Source organism: Mastacembelus armatus, chromosome 14 (genome assembly GCF_900324485.2).
Source record: "Mastacembelus armatus chromosome 14, fMasArm1.2, whole genome shotgun sequence".
Taxonomy (NCBI): Eukaryota; Metazoa; Chordata; class Actinopteri; order Synbranchiformes; family Mastacembelidae; genus Mastacembelus; species Mastacembelus armatus.
In genome coordinates, this window is record NC_046646.1 from 3,795,635 (window position 1) to 3,817,365 (window position 21,731).

The window sequence follows — 21,731 nt, forward strand, 5'->3', positions numbered from 1 at the left end:
TTATATTAATATTTCACTTTTACCACAGAAGCAAGAGTATCATGATAGCTAATCTTTTTAAGGGCTGTCACTTGACGCTCCCTGTGCAGCACTGCTTGCAGCATGTGGAGTGTGAAACTCCATATGTCCAAGTCCTCTTGGCAGGGTATAAAGATACAAATTAGGGGTTGGAATGTTTGCGAATTTTCATAAACAAGTACTATATTTTCCAGGCTATAAGTCACACCAGGGTATAAGTCGTTTTTAGCAAAAACAGCCTTGTTAAAAAGGAAAAAAAAAAACAAACAAAAAAAAGTCGCTTTGGTGTATAAATCACATTTCAAATTATACTAATTATAGTCTAAATTAGTCTATGAAGAACATAGGCTAGGCATAACAAGCAGAGGTGCATTACGAAATTCATTCATCCATGTTGAGCAACATTTAACAACTGCGCCAACATCGGAGTGGGGGATGTTGAGGTGGCGCATCCACGCTAGTGACTACTCAACAAATTACTGCATTACTCAACAAAATTACTTACACACATTTAAGTCGCTTTGCTGTATCAGAGGACAAGCCAGAGGAGTAAAGAAAATTACAACTTACAGTCCAGAAAATACGGTACGGTAGATTGGCATGATGAGGCATGTACATTTGTACACTTTTGACAATAAGATAGCCTTGAGAGTGCTCTAACTGATCAGCCACCAATCATTAACAGCTGATATTTCATCAGAATAGTTTGATCAGCAACATCTATAACAGCCGATCAGGAAAGCCAATCAGATACGTAGCCTGCTGCTATTATCCAGGTTCAGATATATTAATTGATAGACCTAGTGATTTATTTTTTTCCTTTTATTGGGACAGTACTTGCATATAAATGAATAAAAACAAGTAGTATGGTTTAAAAAATAGTGTCAAAATTAACACAAAAGAAAAAAACATTTGCACATGAAACACAGATTAGTGAATTAGTCAGCAATCTCATGGGTTGAGAGCGAATTCCTGTGGGCAGGCAAATGGACACAGAATAAACCAATCAGAGAAATGAAGGATATGATGCAAGCAAAACAACAGTGAGACCAGAATCAACAAACAAATCTAGCATTAATCCATCATGGTGTATAATAGAGATGCTAGTGAATGACTGTCATTTTTGTTGTAAAAACATGAGAATACACATGCCATCTTGGTTGTTTTAGATTTCTCTTCTCCGTCACCCGAGTATGACTCATCGCATAAAGCCTGCCCCGTTACAGATAAACGGCTGTGATAGGCCTGGCTCATTAGAAGCCACGGGAAGAGACTCCCTAAGGCTCCACACCCACATTCTTTGTTAAAAAAGGCAGTGGGTCTGGCTGGCTAGGCTAGCTAAAAGCAGCATTTTTTCATTTAAACAAACCTAAACAACATCGTTATCGCAAGCAGGACAACTGGAGGCTTATTGAAACTGGAGGCTGTAGAGTGTGTAAAACGATGTTATTTGGTGTTGGAGCAGACAGATTATAACTTGCCCACCAGCTACACCAGCTCTAAGATAGAAAGAAATAAAATGTAGTCTAGTTAATTTTAATGTTGTGGGTCATTGATATTTAATCACAAGACATACCTCAAAATTAGAAACCACGGCCCTGATCAGCCCTGCCATCACAGTGCACCTGATTGAAACAACAATTTGAACACGGTTCTGATGATCTCTTAACTTGAGAAGAAATGATACATTATCTTTTTTTGCAGCTGATAAATTTTGTATATGACAGCTCATCTGTAAGAAAAAAAAGTCTGCTCAGACTTACGAATAATAATGCAAAATGTATTCAACAATTAGTTGGATCTAGTGATGTAGCTGTTTGCGGCCGCACAAGTCAACACGGTGAGCAGCTTCAGAGACAAAAATGGCTGAAGCATAGAAGACTGAAAGTCAAGTTTTCCATAATAATTTTTGCACTGTTATGTGGATAGCAGTGGTGCCTTCTAGTTTTTCTGTTATGGGGTGAAACTAGTCATCCAGTATCCCGGTTCTCATGCCAATTGACAAAGTAACTTGTGCATTTCACTGAGAAAAGAGCCTTCTGTGTTATCTGATGTTGGTCCACACTGACTCTAAGGGTGCATTCACACCAGCCCTGTTTGGTCCGTTTCAATCGAACTCTTGTTCATTTTCTCAGAAAGTCTGGTTCGTTTGGGGAGGTGTGAATGCGTGATCGAGCTCGTGTAGATCAAAGAACAGAACTCTGGCTCGCCTAAAAACCTAGGTCTCAGCTCGATTCAAGTGAACCAAAAGCAGGAAGTGGTCTACAACACAGGGCATTGTGGGTAAACAAAACCTAAACAGGTGAGCATGTAGAACGATAGCCAGGGAGAAAATGACTCAGGGTCAGACGTGGAGCGATGAAGAGGTAAAAGCGCTGATAGAAATATGGTCAGATGAAGATATATCACAGCTGCTGATAAGCACACAAATAACTAAGTTTTCAAACTAATTAGCAGGAAAAAGTGAAAGTTGCCCTGCATTGACCAATAGACGAGAGAGGTTTCTTGTTCATTGTTTGAATCGTCATCTCCTTGAGTAATTCTTGGTGCAGCACTACCACCAGCGAGGGGGGGGTTACGTAATTTTAAAGGTTTGGTTTGTTTAGCAAAGTGCAGTGTGAAAGCAAACATGGACCAGCTGTAAATGTAACAAATGTTGCCGCTTGGTCCCCAATCGAACCAAGTGTACTGAACTATATCAGGTGTGAAAACAACCACACATGAACATGTGAGACCTATGGTTTTTTTTAGCCGCATACACACTGTTCTGATGACTGACAGGTCGGAATTGGTGTGGATTAAGTGTTTCTGTTTTCACATATAAAAATCCGGACAATGTCATGACAATTATATCCGGAGTCTGGAGTTGTCGTTTTAACACATGCAGCATATAGTGGGAGACACAACGGCGCTCAAACCAGGGGCAGACTGAAACACTGATTTAGGCCAGAGATGCGAGTTGTCCAATATTGATATCAATATTGATACATTTTCTTCTCTGACACTGCTATCAGAGTCCAGCTCCTTTCCCACAACATGGCTGGCCTTGCGGTTGAGTGTACTGAGTCTGTTGGTGTCCTCAGTCTACTGCCCCAGCACACAACAGCATACTGGATGGCAAAGGCTGCCACAGACTCATAAAACTTCGTCAGCATCATTCGGCAGATGTTAAAGGACCTCAGGAATCTCATGTCATTTCATTAAGATTAATGTGCCATTCTTGATTTAAGTGTACAATTCTAGTAAACAATTTTAAATAAGTTAAAATTTAAGATCAGCTCACCAGGATAATGTCTAGCAATGTTCAAGTGATGTCTGATAGCCTGTTACTTGATTAATGTTTAGGCCAATTGTTGCCTAAGCAACAGAAAGAAAAACAGGCAACAAATGGCTCAGCAAAAGGTGGAAGAGAGGAGCCTTTCTCAATATTGCTTGGTCCTAGAATACCATTACTGTATATAGTCACTGAGTATGTTTACATGGACAACAAAACTCTGGTATTCATCAGATTAAGACAATACTGTGATTAAGAAACTACCATGTACAGTGATTTCCAATTACCTTCATCCGTTTAAGGTCATAGTTTGCGAAGTAAGCAATAAATGAATTAAGACGTGGAATATTCCTATTTTAGTCGCATTACAAAATGCATGTAAAAACCTTAATCGCATTATGAACGTTCTGTGGGAGTTGCATTGCTGCATTTGCCGCATTTTGTGACAGGATACACACAGCACGTTAAATTTTTCCTTACATTCGGGGACATCAGATTCCATAAGAACGATTCTTTCCCACCACTCTTTACTTCAGGTCACGGTGGCATAATGTTGCCGAATGAAAGTACAGAATATGCCAGTTGTCTTGGAGAAGACGCCATCGTCTATGTGCACGTATTGTATGACAAGTAAGTAGGCTGAACTGCACCTGAAATCTCTATAAAATTAGAAATAAAATACCCAGAGAAGTATATGGTACCATAGTGAAGTGTACGATGATAGCCAATGCAAAAGTGAAAGTCAGACGGCGTGACGTAGGCCAACAGATGTGTCATTAATCGGCCTATGCTCTGTAACGTGTAAAACGGTAACATGAAAGGAATATTCTGAAAGCAACTCATGTAAACACCTTAATCAGAATATTGTCTTACTCAGAATAAGGTCAATAGTCAGATAATTGTGGGCAATGTAAACAGTCATTGTATGGAAATGTTTTAGCACAAAAGCAATTTGCACACATCAGTAAACACCTTATATACACAAATCAACCACAAGCATATCAGTAAGCAAACTATTTGCCAATTTATAGCACATGGTAAAAAAAAAAAATTATATAAAAGTGTTGTTACTCCTTTGACACATGCTGTCTTTGGCTAAACTCAAAGAATAAACGAAGTAATAGGCAAGTGGCATTACTGTAAGGTTTCAATCAAGCCACTTTACTATTGAAAAAATGTTAAAAATGCCATGTTATTCTGAAGGAATACACTAAATGTCCATTGAAGTGGGAAGGAAAAATAATCATAAATTCTCTGAACACAGCAGACCAGTCACGTAACCGCCTGAAAAAAGGGAAGGGGAGAAAAAAAAAAAAAAGCTGCATCCGCTGCAGCCCAACTTTACATTTGTAACTAACCAACTAACTCAGATCTGCAGCTTTTAAATAATGTATCAGAGATCAAAGAACATCATAGCCCCCCCATTCATTCTCTCTGCCTACAAATTCTTTGTCTATTTCATCTTAAGTCAAGGCATTCATGCCAGTATCAAAGGTCCAGCTGCTACTGACTACAGATACTCATTACATCATTAGAGACCTTTGAGCAGATTTAACAGCAGTGTGTAATAAACATTACAACTTAAATTCGGTCAACTCTTTTAAAGAGCCTACTTTTTAAACAGGCTTTTAGTTAGACCAGGACTTTATGGCTGTCTGTTTTTATGTGTCTTATGATTCTATGTGTTTATCTGCATGTATTTTCTTTATTTAAGCACTTGCATTTTACTGTGAAGCACTTTGATTTTATCTGTAAAAGGATTCTATATATAAATAAACTTTACTTACTTATTATACAATGGTAATAAACCAGGACAAAAAAAAAGATTCCTGCCATACACTGCTCACCATTTAAAACCAACTCTCAGTGGACGAAATACCATACATAACAGAAATGAGGAGTTACAAAGACAAGGTATCCAAAAGTCTGTAGTTTTACACACTGCTCGGGTCTAAGTTGCACCAAACTGTATTTATGCAAATGTCCCAAAAGTCATTTTAAGCACACTTTAAACATGCAAGTAAAAAAGCTAAAGCTATTGGCAGAGGTTAATTTGTTCAGATATTGGTTTTCCCAGTCTTCTAACTGCAGACTCCAAAGTTATGTGACTGAGTTTATCTAGCAAGCCAGTATTGAAGAATGTCAACTATGGTCCAGCACAAACTCAACCCATTTAAGAAGACACTTAAGGACTATATGTGGCTTGTCAGGAAAAACCAAGTATAGTAGGGGAAACACTGACATCTAATTCACAAATTTTATACAACAAACTTCCTGACAGCAGCTTTTCTCATACACTATGCTAACATTCAACACAGCACACATGAGAAAACGTCTTCTAAAATATCACTGTGTAGGACAGACATGTAATTGAAAGCCATAGAAAATAAAACAGTCAGTGATATCGTTTATTCAAATAATAACCACAATGATCAATTTACATAGTTGGTGCAGTGCATGGATGCTGTTCATGGACCAACCTGCCACCTAGTCCTAATGCTTGTTGTACCTTATTTTCTCTTCAAGCCTGACAGAAGGAAAGATATAATATAAAATAGTCTGGTCTCTTCAGAGAAGCTGCAGAAAGATTAGTAATGCACAGCAAAAACTTACAAATTAAAAATTGTTACAGCTAATGAAATCAAAAGAGCCAATATGTGAAAATATGATAGATGTATATAAAACAGCAGCATATTCCCTTGTTCACCTGTCCATAAGTACATATTTTCCACTGGAAACACAGTTGATTGCTAACTAGATCCTGTTCACGCTAATTCAAGATGTATGTATAAAATACTGTATTGCAATAGGTGTGCCATCAGCAATACCATGGGGAACCAGTCATCAATGGTACTAGGCCTGATAAGTTCCATATCATCTTATCCATGCTAGGTATAAACTAATAATCTGAGCTCTACAGTGTAAGAGCAGTAGAGTTGATGAGATTATCTAAAACGCACAATGGAAAGGGTAGAAATCCCACTCATACTCATTTTATCAACATCATAAAGCTGCAACTAATTCTAGTGCCTTCAATTTTCAAAATAAAAATGCCATGTTATGGCTTCAAACAGGCTGCACCGGTCTTCTTGAAACTACTAACCAGACTAAACGACAGGCTTCTTTTTTCTTTCTTCTTACAGAAACATATATAAAGTAACTAAAATAAAATCCCAGATGAACAAATAGGAAGTTCAAAGATAAAACAAGCCATATCAGGCAAACAGTATTAATAATTATCCTTCTAGAAAAAGCAATTCATAAGGAGTGCTGACAACAGAAAGAAGTTAGATGGTATAGGACTGTTGCCCTACTGACCAACTTTATGCAGACTGGAGTAATATGCGACCACCACTCTACTGGATTATGGACATACGTCACTCATGTTCCACTGTCATATCCCACATTCAATCAGCATGTACTAATTCTGGACATATGTCATAGATTATTATTCACACATAGTTCCAATTTATAAATGACATCTCAATTTCATTGACTAGTAACATTTTTTCCTGGCATGGCATTTGAGCCACTCTAGCACAGCCATTTATTTTCCAGCCCTTACGCAGGATTGGATCGAAGTGGCAGCAGGTTAAGTAAGGCAGTCAAGCAACAATGTCCACCTCTTCCTGTGAGATCCTGACCAGAGGTATATAACCTCTCCGTTACCTTCTGGGTCTTCCTCAGGGCTCCTACTAGTTAGATATACCCGAATAAAACTCTAACGGAAGTCATCCTAAAGGCATCCTAATCAGATGCCTGAACCACGTCAGCTGGCTCCTTTCAATCTTAAAGAGCAGCAGTTCTACTTCATGATCTGCACCCTATCTTTAAGGCCGAACCAAGAAACCCTACAAAGGCAGTTTATTTTGGCCCCTTGTAGTCACTCCTACCAACACAGAAATACTGGGTCACACACAACCACTCCTTCACATTAAGATAAGATAAGATAAGATAAGATAAGATAAGAAAACCTTTATTTGTCCCACAATGGGGAAATTGCCTAAACAACAGCAGATTCATGTAGAACTGAGCTTTATAAAAGAATATATACAAAATATATACAAAAACAAACAAGATAAAAGCCAAAAAGTGTTAGAAAAGAGTGAAAGATACAGGAGCTGTTGCAAGCAGCAGCCAGCTCCTACCAGCGCCAGAAGAATTAATGTGGCATTCCTCGGACAGGGTGCCACTCTTTAGAATTATTTACTAATTTCTAGTGGTTTGCCACTTGATATGTTGCTTCTGTCCGACCACCACATTGAACATGGAAACAATTATATTAATCCTCTTCCATTTCTACATACCAGACCTCACTGGCTTGTGATCATTTTTACTGGCATATGATACTGCTGACTAGTATGTCAATGTTATTTCATGTGCAGCCACCAGGCAAGAAAAATCTATACATCAGCTGTTTTGACTTGAAAGCTACTAATACTACAGAGAAAAAATAGACTCAGACATGACCCAAATGTCAAAGTGCAGAGATTGAGTCAGCTACCATGCAACAAAACTGAATAAATGTACAAGTCCATCCAGTTGGATACAGGCCTTTTATTCACAGCTAATCATTAAAATAATCTAGTTCTGAAGCAAGGTAACAATAAATTTGGTTAATTATTTATTTGCAAATCCACACAGGCACTTCCTAGTACATGAACTTACTCAACAGGTATGAAATTGCTTGCCTGCACAGAACATCCTAGAGGACCTTAAATTATGTAATTATACCACACACTTACAAATAGCATTTGTGGTCTGGTATTTGTCCATTTCTAATTCAAATTAAATATATAACACTTCCATGACTTTTATCATTTTAAAATGCCCACTTTGGAATGCACTCTGCTAGCTACCTGGAGCATCAGATATTTAACAAAATAATGCATGAGACTTAATGCATGAAATTATTTTTTACTTTATAGACTATACAATTTTAGCTTTAATTGGAACATAAGCCTTAGCAAATTCACTACTAATTGCTATATTTTTATATTAATAGCCACTATCTACAGGGCTAGGTAGCCAATACAGTCTCCTACACGGATTAATTACCGTTAACGTTCAAGAAAATACGGCAGCTGTTTAGAAAATGTGGCTAAGCCTTAAAAAAAAAAAGATGTTCACACCTTCTAGTTACAACGTATTAGCATTAGGTTAACTGGGATTCAGGCTGCTAACAATGAGCCATGTCTAAAATAAACTGCTTTACACTTATCAAAACAAACACCTACTGTGTAACAATGCTATATATTAAGTACCTGGAAAAACTAGAACACTGGCTTTAACAGAAGAACACCATAGTAACTTTGGGCTAAGTTAACGTACCGTTAATGTTACATGTAACATTATGTGCAGGCCTCATAGCCTAAAACAAAACATTCAGAGCCCAATGTTAACTATAAAAAGAAATAAGAATTAAAAAGACAAAAATAGACATGATACTTACAATCCAAATGTTTCTTTTTTGGCCCCATTATTTCATGAGTAGTCGCCTTGCACACAGTTTTGGAAATCGCCGACCCGGTGACACTGTGCTGTGCGGCGGTTATCCGGTCTGTAATGCTCTGTCCAGACATCCTGTATCGGATCAAATAAACGGTCACTGTTACAGAAATGGTTTTCAAAGCTTACTGAACAGCCCGGATTTTGTAAATAATGCCGGTCTTCAAAGGCTCTGTGCCGCCTGACAACACTGGAGACAAGAGTGGGAGAGAGAGAAAAAATAACGTTACTCAGACGACAGACGTTACATTTCGCTCGTAGGCTAGCTAGCCTGCTAACTAATAAGAGACAAACTGACTTTGGTCAAAGATACTAGCTGAGCCTATAGTAAGAACTTGGCACATTTCGCACCTGAACGTTACACACCCGGGCTTTTAATCGATCCCTCGCGTCTACAGTTTCTTCTCCCCTTCCCGTATAAGTCTTTCGCACACACTGTAGGTCGACAGACAGAATAAAAATAGAAGCTACTTCCGCACACAGTTTTTTCACAATAAAAGCTAGAGTGCAGAAATTTTAAGAAAAAGAAACGACAGACAAGTGGTATTGTACAGGAGCGCACTGAATTCACACAAGAAAAAAGCAGACCTTATCTCATAATTATAACATCCATATGTAATAATTATTATTGATTGCGACATGGTTAGGAATTTCTTTAGGACTTGCCCCATCAAGTTTTTAAAATTCTTCAGTACTAAAGTCATATAGTGAAAATTGTTGTAGTAAGATAAAGATAAGATAAACTTTATTCATCCCCAAAGGAATATTCAGGTAGTCTTGTAGTTAATAACTCAGTATTGAGAGTCAGTAGTAGTGGTAGTCAGTCGTCATCTGCAATTGGCTAAGGTGTTGTAGAGCCTGATAGCAGTGGGGATGAAGGATCTCCTGTATCATTCCGTCCTGCAGCTCAGTGAGGTGAGTTGTCCATTGCAGCTGCTTCTCTGCTCCATCAGGATGTTATGATTGGGATGTCAGTGTATTCCAGGATGGTCTCTACCTTTGTCTGTGTGCATCTCTCCACCACAGCCTCCAGTAAGTCCAGCCTCATTCCAGTCACTGAACCAGCTTTTTGCACCAGTTTGTCCAGCCGCCTTGCATCCTTCTGCTTTATGCTGCCTCCCCAGCAGACTGGAGCATAAAACAGCACACTTGCTACCATAGGCAAAACATGTGCAGCATCTTCCTAAGGACCTTAGCCGCCTTGGGAGGAATCCAAGTATCATCAGAATATTTCCGAATGAGTTAACACTTAGAATTGTATATAAAGTCTGCTGTGCACAGTATGCACAGGAAAGGAACTAGTAATCCAGGGTTTGTTATTAGGGAAACAGCACACAGACTTTGTAGGGCTAACAGTGTCTCTACAGAAGTTGATGGAATCTGTGAAACAGTCAACCTGTCTGTCAGTGTCCATACTGTTCCCTTGAACTCCCAGCAATACATTCCTGTGCATTCAAAGCAGTCCCTTAGAAAACTTAGTTGCTTCAGGTGTCCATTTTCTGACTGTGATGGTGGTTGCAGGTTGTTTCAGCACATAGGGTTTATAACAGGTCTGCAGTAAGACCACATTGTGATCTGACCTGCTGAGTAGTGGTAAGGCAGTAGAGGTATAGGCCTCCATGATGTTTGCATTCAGCAGATCAAGTGTTTTATCTTCTCTGGTAGGACAGTTAACAAACTGAGAAAAGCCAGTCAGGTGTGAGGTGAGAGTCACGTGGAATGTTGAGTTTGTATCCTGGCAACAGTGTCATGGATGACTTCACATAGAACATTAGCATTAGCTTTTGGTTGAATGTAAAGAAGTATGGCAATGATATGACTGAACTCCCTGGGAACATAACACCAACGGCCAAAGATCAGTATCCTGACAACATATCCATTCCTTGACAGTAATATGATCAGGGTTACACCATCTCTTGTTCACAACTAAAGCCAGTCCTCCACCTTTTGTCTTGCCACTTACCTAAGCATCTTTGTCTGCACATACCAGGATGAAGTTAGGCACATCCACACAGGCGTATTCAATGCTTTGATTTAACCAGGTCTCTGTAAAACACACTACACTCATACTTTGCTCTCTGGGTCTTAACCAGTGCCTCCAGCTCCTCACATTTGTTCAGTAGAGAGTTGACATTCCCTATGATGATGGATGGTTGGAAAAGTTTGTACCAGCCTTTAGTTTAGTACCTGTATCTCCATCTTCTGTCTTTTAGTTTAGCACCAGCTAAAGTCTCATCCATGATGAGACCTCTTAATTTCAGCTGGAATAGGGTGATATACTCCAGATTTGTTCAGTTATAGTAAAAGGAGGTCATTGGTATGGAGCCAATTCGATGACTTTAAGTTTTGGCATTGAAAATAAAGTTTGTCATTGAAAAAAGAAGCATTGGCATTGAAACACCTTTTTCAACAAATGGTCATTAAAAATATTTTATTTTTGTATCTTTTTGCATTACGGTGTGTTTTTCAGAGATGATCTTTTGTTACTGTCTGTTTTTTTTGTCAATGACAATACTTTTTTTCGATGATGTTCAAACCAGGATATCCTCAAGATAAACAACTACAAACTGGTTGATGAAGTCCCGCAGGACATTGTTAAATCATGGATTGGAAAATGACTGGGGCGTTGGTAAGGCCAAAGGGCATGTACTCAAAAAGTACTCAAAATGACCCAGAGGTGTGTTTGAAAGCAGTTTTCCATTCATCACCCTCTCAGATGCAAACCACGTGATAAGTATTTCTGAGATGCAGTTTTGTAAAGACCATAGCCACCTGCTAAATCTAAAGCAGATGTTAACAAAGGTAATGCGTACTTGTTTTTCACTGTGATGGTATTGAAACCTTGGTAATCAATGCATGGATGCAGGGGCTTGTCTTTTTTCTCTACAAAAAAGAATCCAACTGCGAGAGGAGAGCAGGAAACGCAGATAATTCCAGCCGCTAAAGAGTCTTTTATGTATGATTCCATGGCCTCACACTCGGGTCGTGACAGGTAAAAAAGTTGACTGGGAGGTAATGTCGAGTCTGGAAGAAGATCAATGGAACAATAATACACTCTCTGTACTTTTAAGGCTAGACTTAAAACCTTCCTTTTTGACAAAACATATAGTTAGGGCAACCCTGAACCATCCCTTAGTTATGCTGCTATAGGTCTAGACTGCCCGAGGACCGTGCACTGAGCCCCCCTACTCTTGAATTGAATTGAATTGAACAGTCATAAGGTCTGTGGGGAGTTAAAGAGTGCATACTCCTTACTAAATATATGAGCCAGGTCCTGCTACTCTGGTGGAACATTGATGAGATCGGTGGCCTCTGACTTGGGTTTGACTGGATCAGGACCTGTTGGTGAAAGAGCAGAAAAAAGACAATTCATATGGCAGTGTGAGCTCCATGATAGTACGGAGCTGTTCTCCCAGTGCATGTGAGGATTATGTAGTTTTAACCACAGGTGACCTAAGATGACAGGAGAGATGGTGTCAGAGAGAACAAAAAACTTGATTTTCTTACAATGATTATCACAGAGTAATACCTTTAGAGTTCTGGAAGAAGATCTTCTTTTAGCCTCAAATAATGGGCTTGTTTCGATACTTGTCCTGCTAGACCTTAGTGCTGCATTTCGACCACAGCATCTTATTACAGAGACTGGAGCATGTGATTGGAATCAAAGTAACAGGGTTAAAATGGTTCCAATCTTATTTACTGGACAGATTTCAGTTTGTTCATGTCCATGATGAACCTTCCACGCGCACAAAGGTTAGTTACGAAGTGCCACAAGGTTCTGTGCTAGGACTAATTCTGTTAATCTCATATATGCATCCTTGCTGGAAGGCCGAACAAAAATGGCGTAAATCAATGCTCCAGGTTCATTATGACATTTATAAGCAGATGTTGTGTGTGTTCAATGAAACTACGTAGAAAGAGAGAAATTTATTTTTCTGAAATCATCAACAACAGCAGTAACAACTCATGTGTCCTGTTTGCTACAGTGAGTAGATTAACAAACCATCCATCTCCATTGCCATTGGAACTAATTTCAACATCTAAATGTAATGAATTAGCATTATTTTTTAATGACAAGATTCAGGGTATTAAACAGGTGATTAAGCAAGCAATAAATTGCACAAGGCAGATACCAACTCTGCAGCCATCCAGGATCTCTGGTACTGCCCTTAAATGGTTTAAGTCCTATCTTGAAGACAGGAGTCCATCTTGGGACCCCTTTTGTTCAATCTTTACATGTTTCCTTTAGGCCAGTTAGTACGCAGCAATAATGTGTCCTACCATAACTATGCAGATGACACTCAGATTTACATTTCACTCACAGCAGGTGAATATGGACCAGTCGATTCACTGTGCCACTGCATTGAACAGATCACTCTGTGGATGCAAAACAACTCTCTCCAAATAAACAGTGACAAGACTGAAATAATCATCTTTGGGTCACAGAAACAAAGAGAAAGTGTCAGCAGTCACCTGGAGTCTCTTTCTCTAAAATTTAAAAATCAAGCTATAAATCTAGGGGTAATCATGGACTCAGACATGAATTTTAACAGCCACATTAAATCAATAACATATTCAGCATTTTATCATCTCAAAAACATTGCCAGAATCAAAGGGATCATGACTAAACCAGACTTGGAAGGACTCATCCATGAGTCCATCCATCTCAAGCAGGTTAGATTACTGTAACGGCCTGTTCACGGGGCTCTCAAAAAGAGCTGTAAGGTAGCTGCAGTACATTCAGAACGCTGCTGCTCGGGTCCTGACTAGAACCAGGAAGTACAACCACATTATTCCTGTTCTCAGATCTCTGCACTGGCTTCCTGTTGCTCAGAGAATAGACTTTAAAACAGCACTGCTTGTGTATAAGTCTCTTCATGGCTCAGCACCACAGTACATCTCTGACATGTTGCCATATGAACCATCTCGAACTCTGAGAACATCAGGGACAGGCCTTCTGCTCATGCCCAGAGTCAGGACTAAACAGGGACACGCAGTGTTTCAGTTCTATGCAGCTAAAACCTGAAATAATCTTCCTGATTATTGTACATGACAAGCCTCATCTCTGGCAATATTTAAGTCCAAGCTAAAAACTTTTCTTTTTAGTGTGGTATATAACATATAACAACTGACAGTGTTTTATCCAAAGTTATTTATCTGCACTCAGTCTCCTTTAATTTTTTTTCAAGTTCATCTCCCACTATTTGCTTTCTTATTTTGATTTTTGCCTATGTACTTTTAACTTGTCTTTTATTTCTGTAAAGCACTTTGAATTACTCTGTGTATGAATTGTGTTATATAAATAAACTTGCCTTGCCTTTAGGCAATGTTATTAATTACCACTGCTGCCAGAGTCCTGACAGGAACTAACAAGAGAGATCATATTTCTCCTATACTAGCTTCTCTTCATTGGCTCCCTATAAAATCCAGAGTAGAATTTAAAATCCTTCTCCTCACATACAAATTCCTTCATGATCAAGCTCTTTCATACCTAAAGACCTCATAGTACCATATTACCCCATTAGAGCACTCCGCTGTCAGAGTGCTGGTCTACTTGTGGTTCCCAGAGTTTCCAAAAGGAGAATGGGAGGCAGAGCCTTTAGCTATCAAGCTCCTCTCCTGTGGAACCAGCTCCCAGTCTGGGTTCAGGAGGCAGACCCTCTCTGTACTTTTAAGGCTAGACTCAAAACCTTCCTTTTTGACACAGCTTATAGTTAGGGTTGGTTCAGGTAACCCTGAACCCTATATAACCCTCACATGCATATTCCACAATTGAGTGTTACTAACTTCGTGCTCTCTCCCTCTCTCTCTGTCCTCTTTCTCCCTGTACCTTCTGCAGGTGTCCCTGGTCCTGGAGCTATATATTGCTGATGTGCAGTTACTGGCCCCACCAACCTGCAGTGTCTATTTTTTGTTTATTGTTGCTGGTCTTTCCTGTCTCCTCTAGAGAAACCTGCTGGAGGTTTCTTCTGTTAAAGGGAGTTTTTATTCTCCACTGTCGTCAAGTGCTTGCTCATAAGGGATTTGTTGTTTTTTTTTCTTTTTTGTAAAGTGCCTTGGGATGATTGAATTGTGATTTGGCACTGTACAAATAATACTGAATTGAATTGAACTGAATTGAACTGAATTGAACTGAATTGAATTGAATTGAATTGAATTGAATTGAATTGAACTGAACTGAACTGAACTGAACTGAACTGAACTGAAGAGGATGTGACAACCCCACCATCTGGCTGTAACTTCAAATGGGCTAACTAAGTTAATTATGGGCAGGTCGTCAGGTGTGGCCAACCTGAGAGAGAGGGGAAGGGCTAAATCTATATAACCCAGCCCTCCATTGTTCTCAGTCTCTCTCTCAGGTGAGCCACCCCTCTTTTTGTTTGTTGCTTTTTCACATTCTTCACCATACATTTACATTCCCACCTACATTCTTTATACTACTGATGCCCTACACTCCATATCTCATTAAAACTTAAAGAAAGACTGAATAAATGAATTGGCTAAACTGACTTGTTTGATGTGGGACACCTTTTTGTTGCAGACCTGCGAATTTCACAGCCAGTTTTTTTAGTCCACCTTTTATCCATGAAGTTACCCTCAGGCCCTGAGTCAATAAGTGCATTCATGGAAAGGATTTGTTGGTTACTGATGAGTGTGGACTGCAAAACAGTTTTGAATGAGGACAGTGTTAACAATCACAACGGACACAGAGTATCGAGGCTTTTAGGAGTCTTTATTTCCAGCGGACAGGACCGTGGAGAAGAGACGGCGTCTGGAGATCAGAGAAAGCAGAGGAAAGCAGAGGGCTGGAATCACCAGGTAGGAGTGGTAGCAGGAAACTCACGGGAGACCCGGTCGAGTAGGTAGAGTCCTTCGATTATTGGTAAGTTCTGCGTAGTCTTTGGCCAGGCAGTCACTAACGAGATCGGACGTGTGATCCAGGGAGGTAGGCGTCTTTATGGGAACTGAGGGGCGATGGACAGGTGAATCTAATTACTCATTAAAACTCAGGTGAACTGGAACGTCTTACCGGATAGGCGGGAGTGTCCGACCGAGCCATGACAGTACCCCCCCCTTCACGGTCCGCTCCTGAGGGCCGACCCCGGCGTCGTGGTGGTCTTCCTCTACCCCGCGGAGCAGGACGGTTAGGGTGATCCCTGTGGAATGCTGTCAGGAGATTCGGATCCAGAACATCTTCTCTAGGAACCCAAGATCGCTCCTCGGGTCCATATCCCTCCCAGTCCACCAGATACTCCAACCGACCACCACGACGCCGGGAATCTAGTATGTCGGCTACGGCGTAGGTGGTTCCTTCGTCCAACAGGAGCGGACGAGGGGACACCAAGGTGCGGTCGGCCTCTGGGGAGACAGAAGGGTAAAAAGGTTTTAGAAGGGAGACATGAAACGTAGGGTGGATGCGATAATGATTAGGGAGCTGGAGTTTGTAGGTGACTGGGTTGATCCTTCGTAGGATGGTGAAGGGTCCTAGGAACCTGGGACTGAGCTTCCGACTGGGCAGGCGTAGGTGGATGTCCCAGGCGGAGAGCCACACCTTCTGACCCGGTCGATACGTGGGTGCGACTGAGCGTCGGACATCAGCCGTTAGTCGCTCTCTACGGACGGCTCGTTGTAATTGCTGGTGTGCGACCTCCCAGACGCTTTCACTGTTCCGAAACCAGAAATCTACGGCTGGCACGTCTGAGGGTTCTCCGGACCAGGGAAACAAAGGTGGTTGGAAGCCCAGAACACATTGGAAGGGGGTAAGTCCGGTGGAGCTGTGAGTCAGGGAGTTTTGAGCATATTCAGCCCAGCCAAGGAAGTGCTCCCAATCCTCCTGTCTATCATGGCAGAAGGTTCGTAAGAAGCGTGTGATCTCTTGGATCTTCCTCTCGGTTTGTCCGTTAGTCTGCGGATGGTAACCTGACGATAGACTCACGGTGACGTTCAGAAGTGAGAAGAAGGCCCTCCAGACTCGAGATATGAACTGAGGGCCCCGATCGGAGACGATGTCCTCCGGAATGCCAAAGTTTCGAAGCACTTGGTTAAAGAGGAGTTCCGCTGTCTGGAAGGCCGTGGGCAGGCCTGCAAGGGTTACCAGGCGACAGAATTTGGAAAAACGATCGACGATGACCAATATACAGGTTTTTCCATTGGAGCGGGGTAAGTCGGTGAGAAAGTCGACGCCCAGATGCGACCATGGGCGTTTTGGGACCGGCAGGGGGCATAGTTTCCCAGCAGGTAGATGACGAGGACTCTTGGAGATGGCGCATTCCGTGCAACCCCGAATAAAGCGATTTACCTCCCTAGCCATGCTAGGCCACCAGTATCGTTTTCTCAATAGGTTGAGGGTGGCGGTGGTTCCGGGGTGGCCGGTGCCTAGGGAGGCATGCACCGAGTGGATGAGGGGGGTGCGTCGAGAGCGAGGGACATACTGCCGATGGGGAGGACACCCCCGATGGGGGTGGTGGGCATTAGCGGAAGCTTGATCCTCAGTTGACCACTGGATGGGATTGACAAAGATCTCCGACGGGAGAATTTCCTCCGGCAGAACTTCCTCCTCCGTGGCCGCGTGGAGTCGGGACAGGGCGTCTGCTTTGATGTTATGACGTCCTGGGCGATAGGAAATCTTGAATTGGAATCGTGTAAAAAAAAGAGCCCACCGGGCCTGACGGGGGTTAAGCCGTTTTGCGTCACGGAGATATTGTAAGTTCTTATGATCCGTCAGAACCTGAAAGGGATGCTGAGCCCCCTCCAACCAGTGACGCCATTCTTCCAAAGCTAGTTTAATAGCTAGTAATTCTCGATTCCCAATATCATAGTTTTTCTCAGTCTGGCTTAGTTTCCTGGAGAAATAGGCACAGGGGTGTAATCGGGCCGAAGTCCCCTTGTACTGGGACAGTACTGCTCCTACTCCGGTCGTGGAGGCGTCCACTTCTACCACAAACGGGGAGTTAGGATCTGGATGAACCAGGAGAGGTGCATGCGTAAAAGCGTACTTCAGGGTTCGAAAGGCCTGTTCCGCACTCGAATTCCATATGAGCGTCTTGGCCCCCCCCTTTAGTAGATCTGTGAGGGCGCTGGTGATGGAGCTGTATCCGGCGATAAAACGGCGATAAAAATTGGAAAATCCTAGAAAACGTTGTAGCTCCTTAATGCTGGTGGGTCGAGGCCACGTAGCGACGGCGTTCACCTTCTGCGGATCCATTTGCACTCCTCGTCTGCCGATGATGTAACCGAGGAAATGCACCTCAGACTGGTGGAAAAGGCACTTCTCGGCCTTAAGATATAACCGGTGCTGTTGTAATCGATGGAGTACCTGAGTCACGTGGTGGTAGTGTTCCCGAGGGTCAGGGGAGTAGATGAGGATGTCGTCAATGTACACGATCATGAATCGGTGGAGGAAGTCTCGGAGTATTTCGTGCATAAAGTTCTGAAACACTGCTGGTGCATTCACTAGTCCAAATGGCATGACTCGGTATTCATAGTGACCAGTAGGAGTGATGAAGGCGGTCTTCCATTCGTCCCCCTTCCGTATCCGTACGAGGTTGTAGGCGTTGCGTAGGTCCAGCTTAGTAAATACGATGGCCCCTCGAAGTTGTTCTAAGGCGGCTGGTACCAACGGGAGGGGGTACCGGAACTTGACTGTCATTTCATTGAGTTTACGATAGTCTATGCAGGGTCGTAATCCCCCATCCTTCTTGCCCACAAAGAAGAAACTTGACGCCGCTGGTGATGTGGAAGGCACAATACAGCCTTGAAGTAGCGCCTCCTTGATGTATTTCTCCATGGCGTCTTGTTCTGGCAGAGAGAGGGGGTACATACATCCCTGTGGGAGCGGTTTTCCCGGAATCAAGTCTATTGCGCAGTCCCAAGGGCGATGTGGCGGAAGCTGAGTAGCTTGCTGTGGGCAAAAGAGGTTGCAAAACTGGGAGTATTCCGGGGGCAATTGGAGCGGAGGAGTCTCTATGGGGCTTTCAATGGATGTGGCGTGGATTGTTAAAGGTGTCGTAGATGAAAGATTTGGACGAGGGCGTCTCGGAAAACAGCCTGGGAAACACTCCCTCCCCCACTGGAGAATCTCCCCTGTCCTCCACAACACAATAGGGTCATGTCTTATTAACCAGGGGCGGCCCAGAATGAGATCCACCGTGGCTCCCTCAAGGACTAGTAGGTGGATCAATTCTTCGTGTAGTAATCCCACTCGGAGAAGCAGAGGACCCACCTGACGGGAAACATGGGAGGTCGTTAGTGGCGTTCCGGTCGCGGACTGGACATTGTAGAGGGTCTTGGTGGACGTGGTAGAAGCCCCGAATTGCCGACAAAGGTGGCTGGCGATGAAGTTCCCCGCAGACCCTGAGTCGATGAGGGCGGTGACTGTCAACACGGAAGAACCAAGGGTTATATGAACCATAGTAGTGAGGGGTTTCATCTTGATGAGAGAAGGGTGGATAGTACTCACCCAGGTTCGTATGGGGCGTACCGGGCAATCACTGATCCTGTGTCCACTGCCGGCGCAGTATAGGCAGAGACCACGTCCAAGGCGTCGTTGCCGTTCAGCCGGGGAGAGACGGGTGACGTCAGTCTGCATGGGCTCCGGCGCACTGGGAATCTCCGGCGGACCGGGAGTTGATCTGACTGATGTAATAGGACCTTCCCGGGGGCAGGCATTAATACGATTGGCGCACCGTATTGCAAGTTGAATAAATTTTTCAAGACCGCAGGAATCGTCATAGGCCGCCAGGTGGCGACGTAGGTCGGGATCCAAACCCTGACGGTATGCGGTTAGGACCGATGGTTCATTCCAGCCGCTAGCGGCCGCCAGAGTTCTGAATTTAAGGGAGTATTGCTGGATGGTGAGCATTCCCTGTTTAAAATGATACAGTTGCTCCCCAATCGAGGAATCTCCGGGGGGGCAACAAAACACCTCCCGAAAGTGTGCGACGAAATTATCATAAGATTGAGCTGCGGGTCCTGCCTGACTGATAATAGTTTCGGCCCATTGTAGCGCGGGACCGGTCAGGGAGGTAACCATGAAGGCAATCTTCGACCCATCTGTGGGAAACATATGTGGATGTTGGTCCAAAACGAGCTTGCATTGAAGAAGGAATCCGTTGCACTCCTCCATAGCTCCGGCAAAGGGCGTTGGTCTGGCCACGGTGCTGGCAATTACCACTGAAGCGCTGCTCCCCGGGTAGACCGTCAGAGGCGTCGGTGTCGGGGTTCCGGATGTGGTCGCCGGAGGAATAGAACGAAGTGTCTCCTTCAGAACATCCACTAGCTCCTGAAAAGGATCAGGAGAACTCATCCTGTCAATCTGTTAGGCCCGATCTTCTGTTAACAATCACAACGGACACAGAGTATCAAGGCTTTTAGGAGTCTTTATTTCCAGCGGACAGGACCGTGGAGAAGAGACGGCGTCTGGAGATCAGAGAAAGCAGAGGGCTGGAATCACCAGGTAGGAGTGGTAGCAGGAAACTCACGGGAGACCCGGTCGAGTAGGTAGAGTCCTTCGATTATTGGTAAGTTCTGCGTAGTCTTTGGCCAGGCAGTCACTAACGAGATCGGACGTGTGATCCAGGGAGGTAGGCGTCTTTATGGGAACTGAGGGGCGATGGACAGGTGAATCTAATTACTCATTAAAACTCAGGTGAACTGGAACGTCTTACCGGATAGGCGGGAGTGTCCGACCGAGCCATGACAGACAGACTAGTTTTCGGGTGGCTACACAGTACCTCTATCATTGATCGCGAACTCCAAAACAGATTGTCTGCCTTGTCTATATTGCAGGAGTTTCTGTTTAATGTCACCGGTTTGATTGGGGTGGTCAAAAATTCCTTTGAGTTCTTTTAAAAAGGTATCATAGCTTAACTCAAAATCTGGATGGCAACTGAGGAATGCTTGACTTCTCAATAACATAAAGAAGATTATGGACAGGTCAGAGTTGTATATAACTGACTGCTGTTTAAATACCAGGGAGCACTGAAAACCCTAGAAATGTTATGGATTACCCATAAATGGATCTGGTTGAAGTACATGGAATTCCCTGGGTGGAGGAGTCGACACTGCAGAAGTCTGTGAAGGGAAGACATAGCAAGTCTGATTAACTGATTTAAATGTTGTGAAATTTGGCTTTGTTGTTCTGTTAATCTGATTTCAGTCTTGTTGGCCCAAGAGCACCTTCTGGTGCATTATTGCTTTTGCATTGCCTGTGCTGATGCTGGGTCCCTGCTTAGCCATTTTTTCCATTAATATTGAGAGAGGACAGATAGTACAAGGTACAAGAGAGAAGGAACAAATTTAGTGATGTGAGTGCCACAAAATAGAGTGAAAACTGAATTTTATGAAAGTCTGTAAATTTATTAAAAAGGAAATATCACATTTACATAAGTATTCAGACCCTTTGCAACATGTGAAAATAGTTCAGGTGCCTCCCATTCTTCACCGTGATTGGAATCCACCTGTGGTAAATTAAATTGATTGAACATGATTTGGAAAGGCACACACAGCTGGCAATGCATATCGGAGTAAAAACAAAGCCATGAGGTCAAAGGAACTGCCTGTGCTCAGACAGGATTGTTGAGAGGCAGAGAGCTGAGGACAGGTTTTGTAGCTTCCTCAGGAGCACCGTGGCTTCCATAATACTCAAATGGAAGATGCTTGGCACAAATAGGATTCTAGCCAAAAGCTGGTCACCTGACCAAACTTAGCAGTTGTGGGAGAAGGGTCTTAGAAAGAGAGGTGACCAAGAAACAACTCAGTGGTCATTCTGACTAAGCTGGGTTAATTTACATTTTGAGAGAAACCAATTGAATCTAGTAGTGAATTAAATGCAGTGCTGAGACTATTATTTTTTAACATCTACATGAATGTTAAAATCTCCCACTATAATGACCTTACTTGACCTAAGTACTAAATCAGACAGGAAGTCTGT

At 42.6% G+C, this 21,731-nt stretch overlaps 1 protein-coding gene across 31 annotated transcripts in view; it reads right to left on the bottom strand.

Annotated features, from left to right (window-relative positions):
• Window positions 1-9,275, bottom strand: part of picalma (phosphatidylinositol binding clathrin assembly protein a) — a 43,972-nt gene extending 34,697 nt beyond the window's left edge. For 28 of the 31 annotated variants that reach the window (XM_026329339.1, XM_026329337.1, XM_026329338.1 and 25 more), the window contains exons 1-2: window positions 9,167-9,271; window positions 8,745-8,990 (exon numbers count right to left, since the gene is read on the bottom strand). In XM_026329339.1, the coding sequence (XP_026185124.1) occupies window positions 8,745-8,874 (130 nt within the window). In that variant the 5' untranslated portion in view covers window positions 8,875-8,990; window positions 9,167-9,271. Of the gene's footprint in view, window positions 1-8,744; window positions 8,991-9,151 lie in introns of all 31 variants that reach the window. The other 3 variants (XM_026329315.1, XM_026329316.1, XM_026329314.1) reach the window with 3 other exon arrangements.
• Window positions 9,276-21,731: the final 12,456 nt, after the last annotated feature.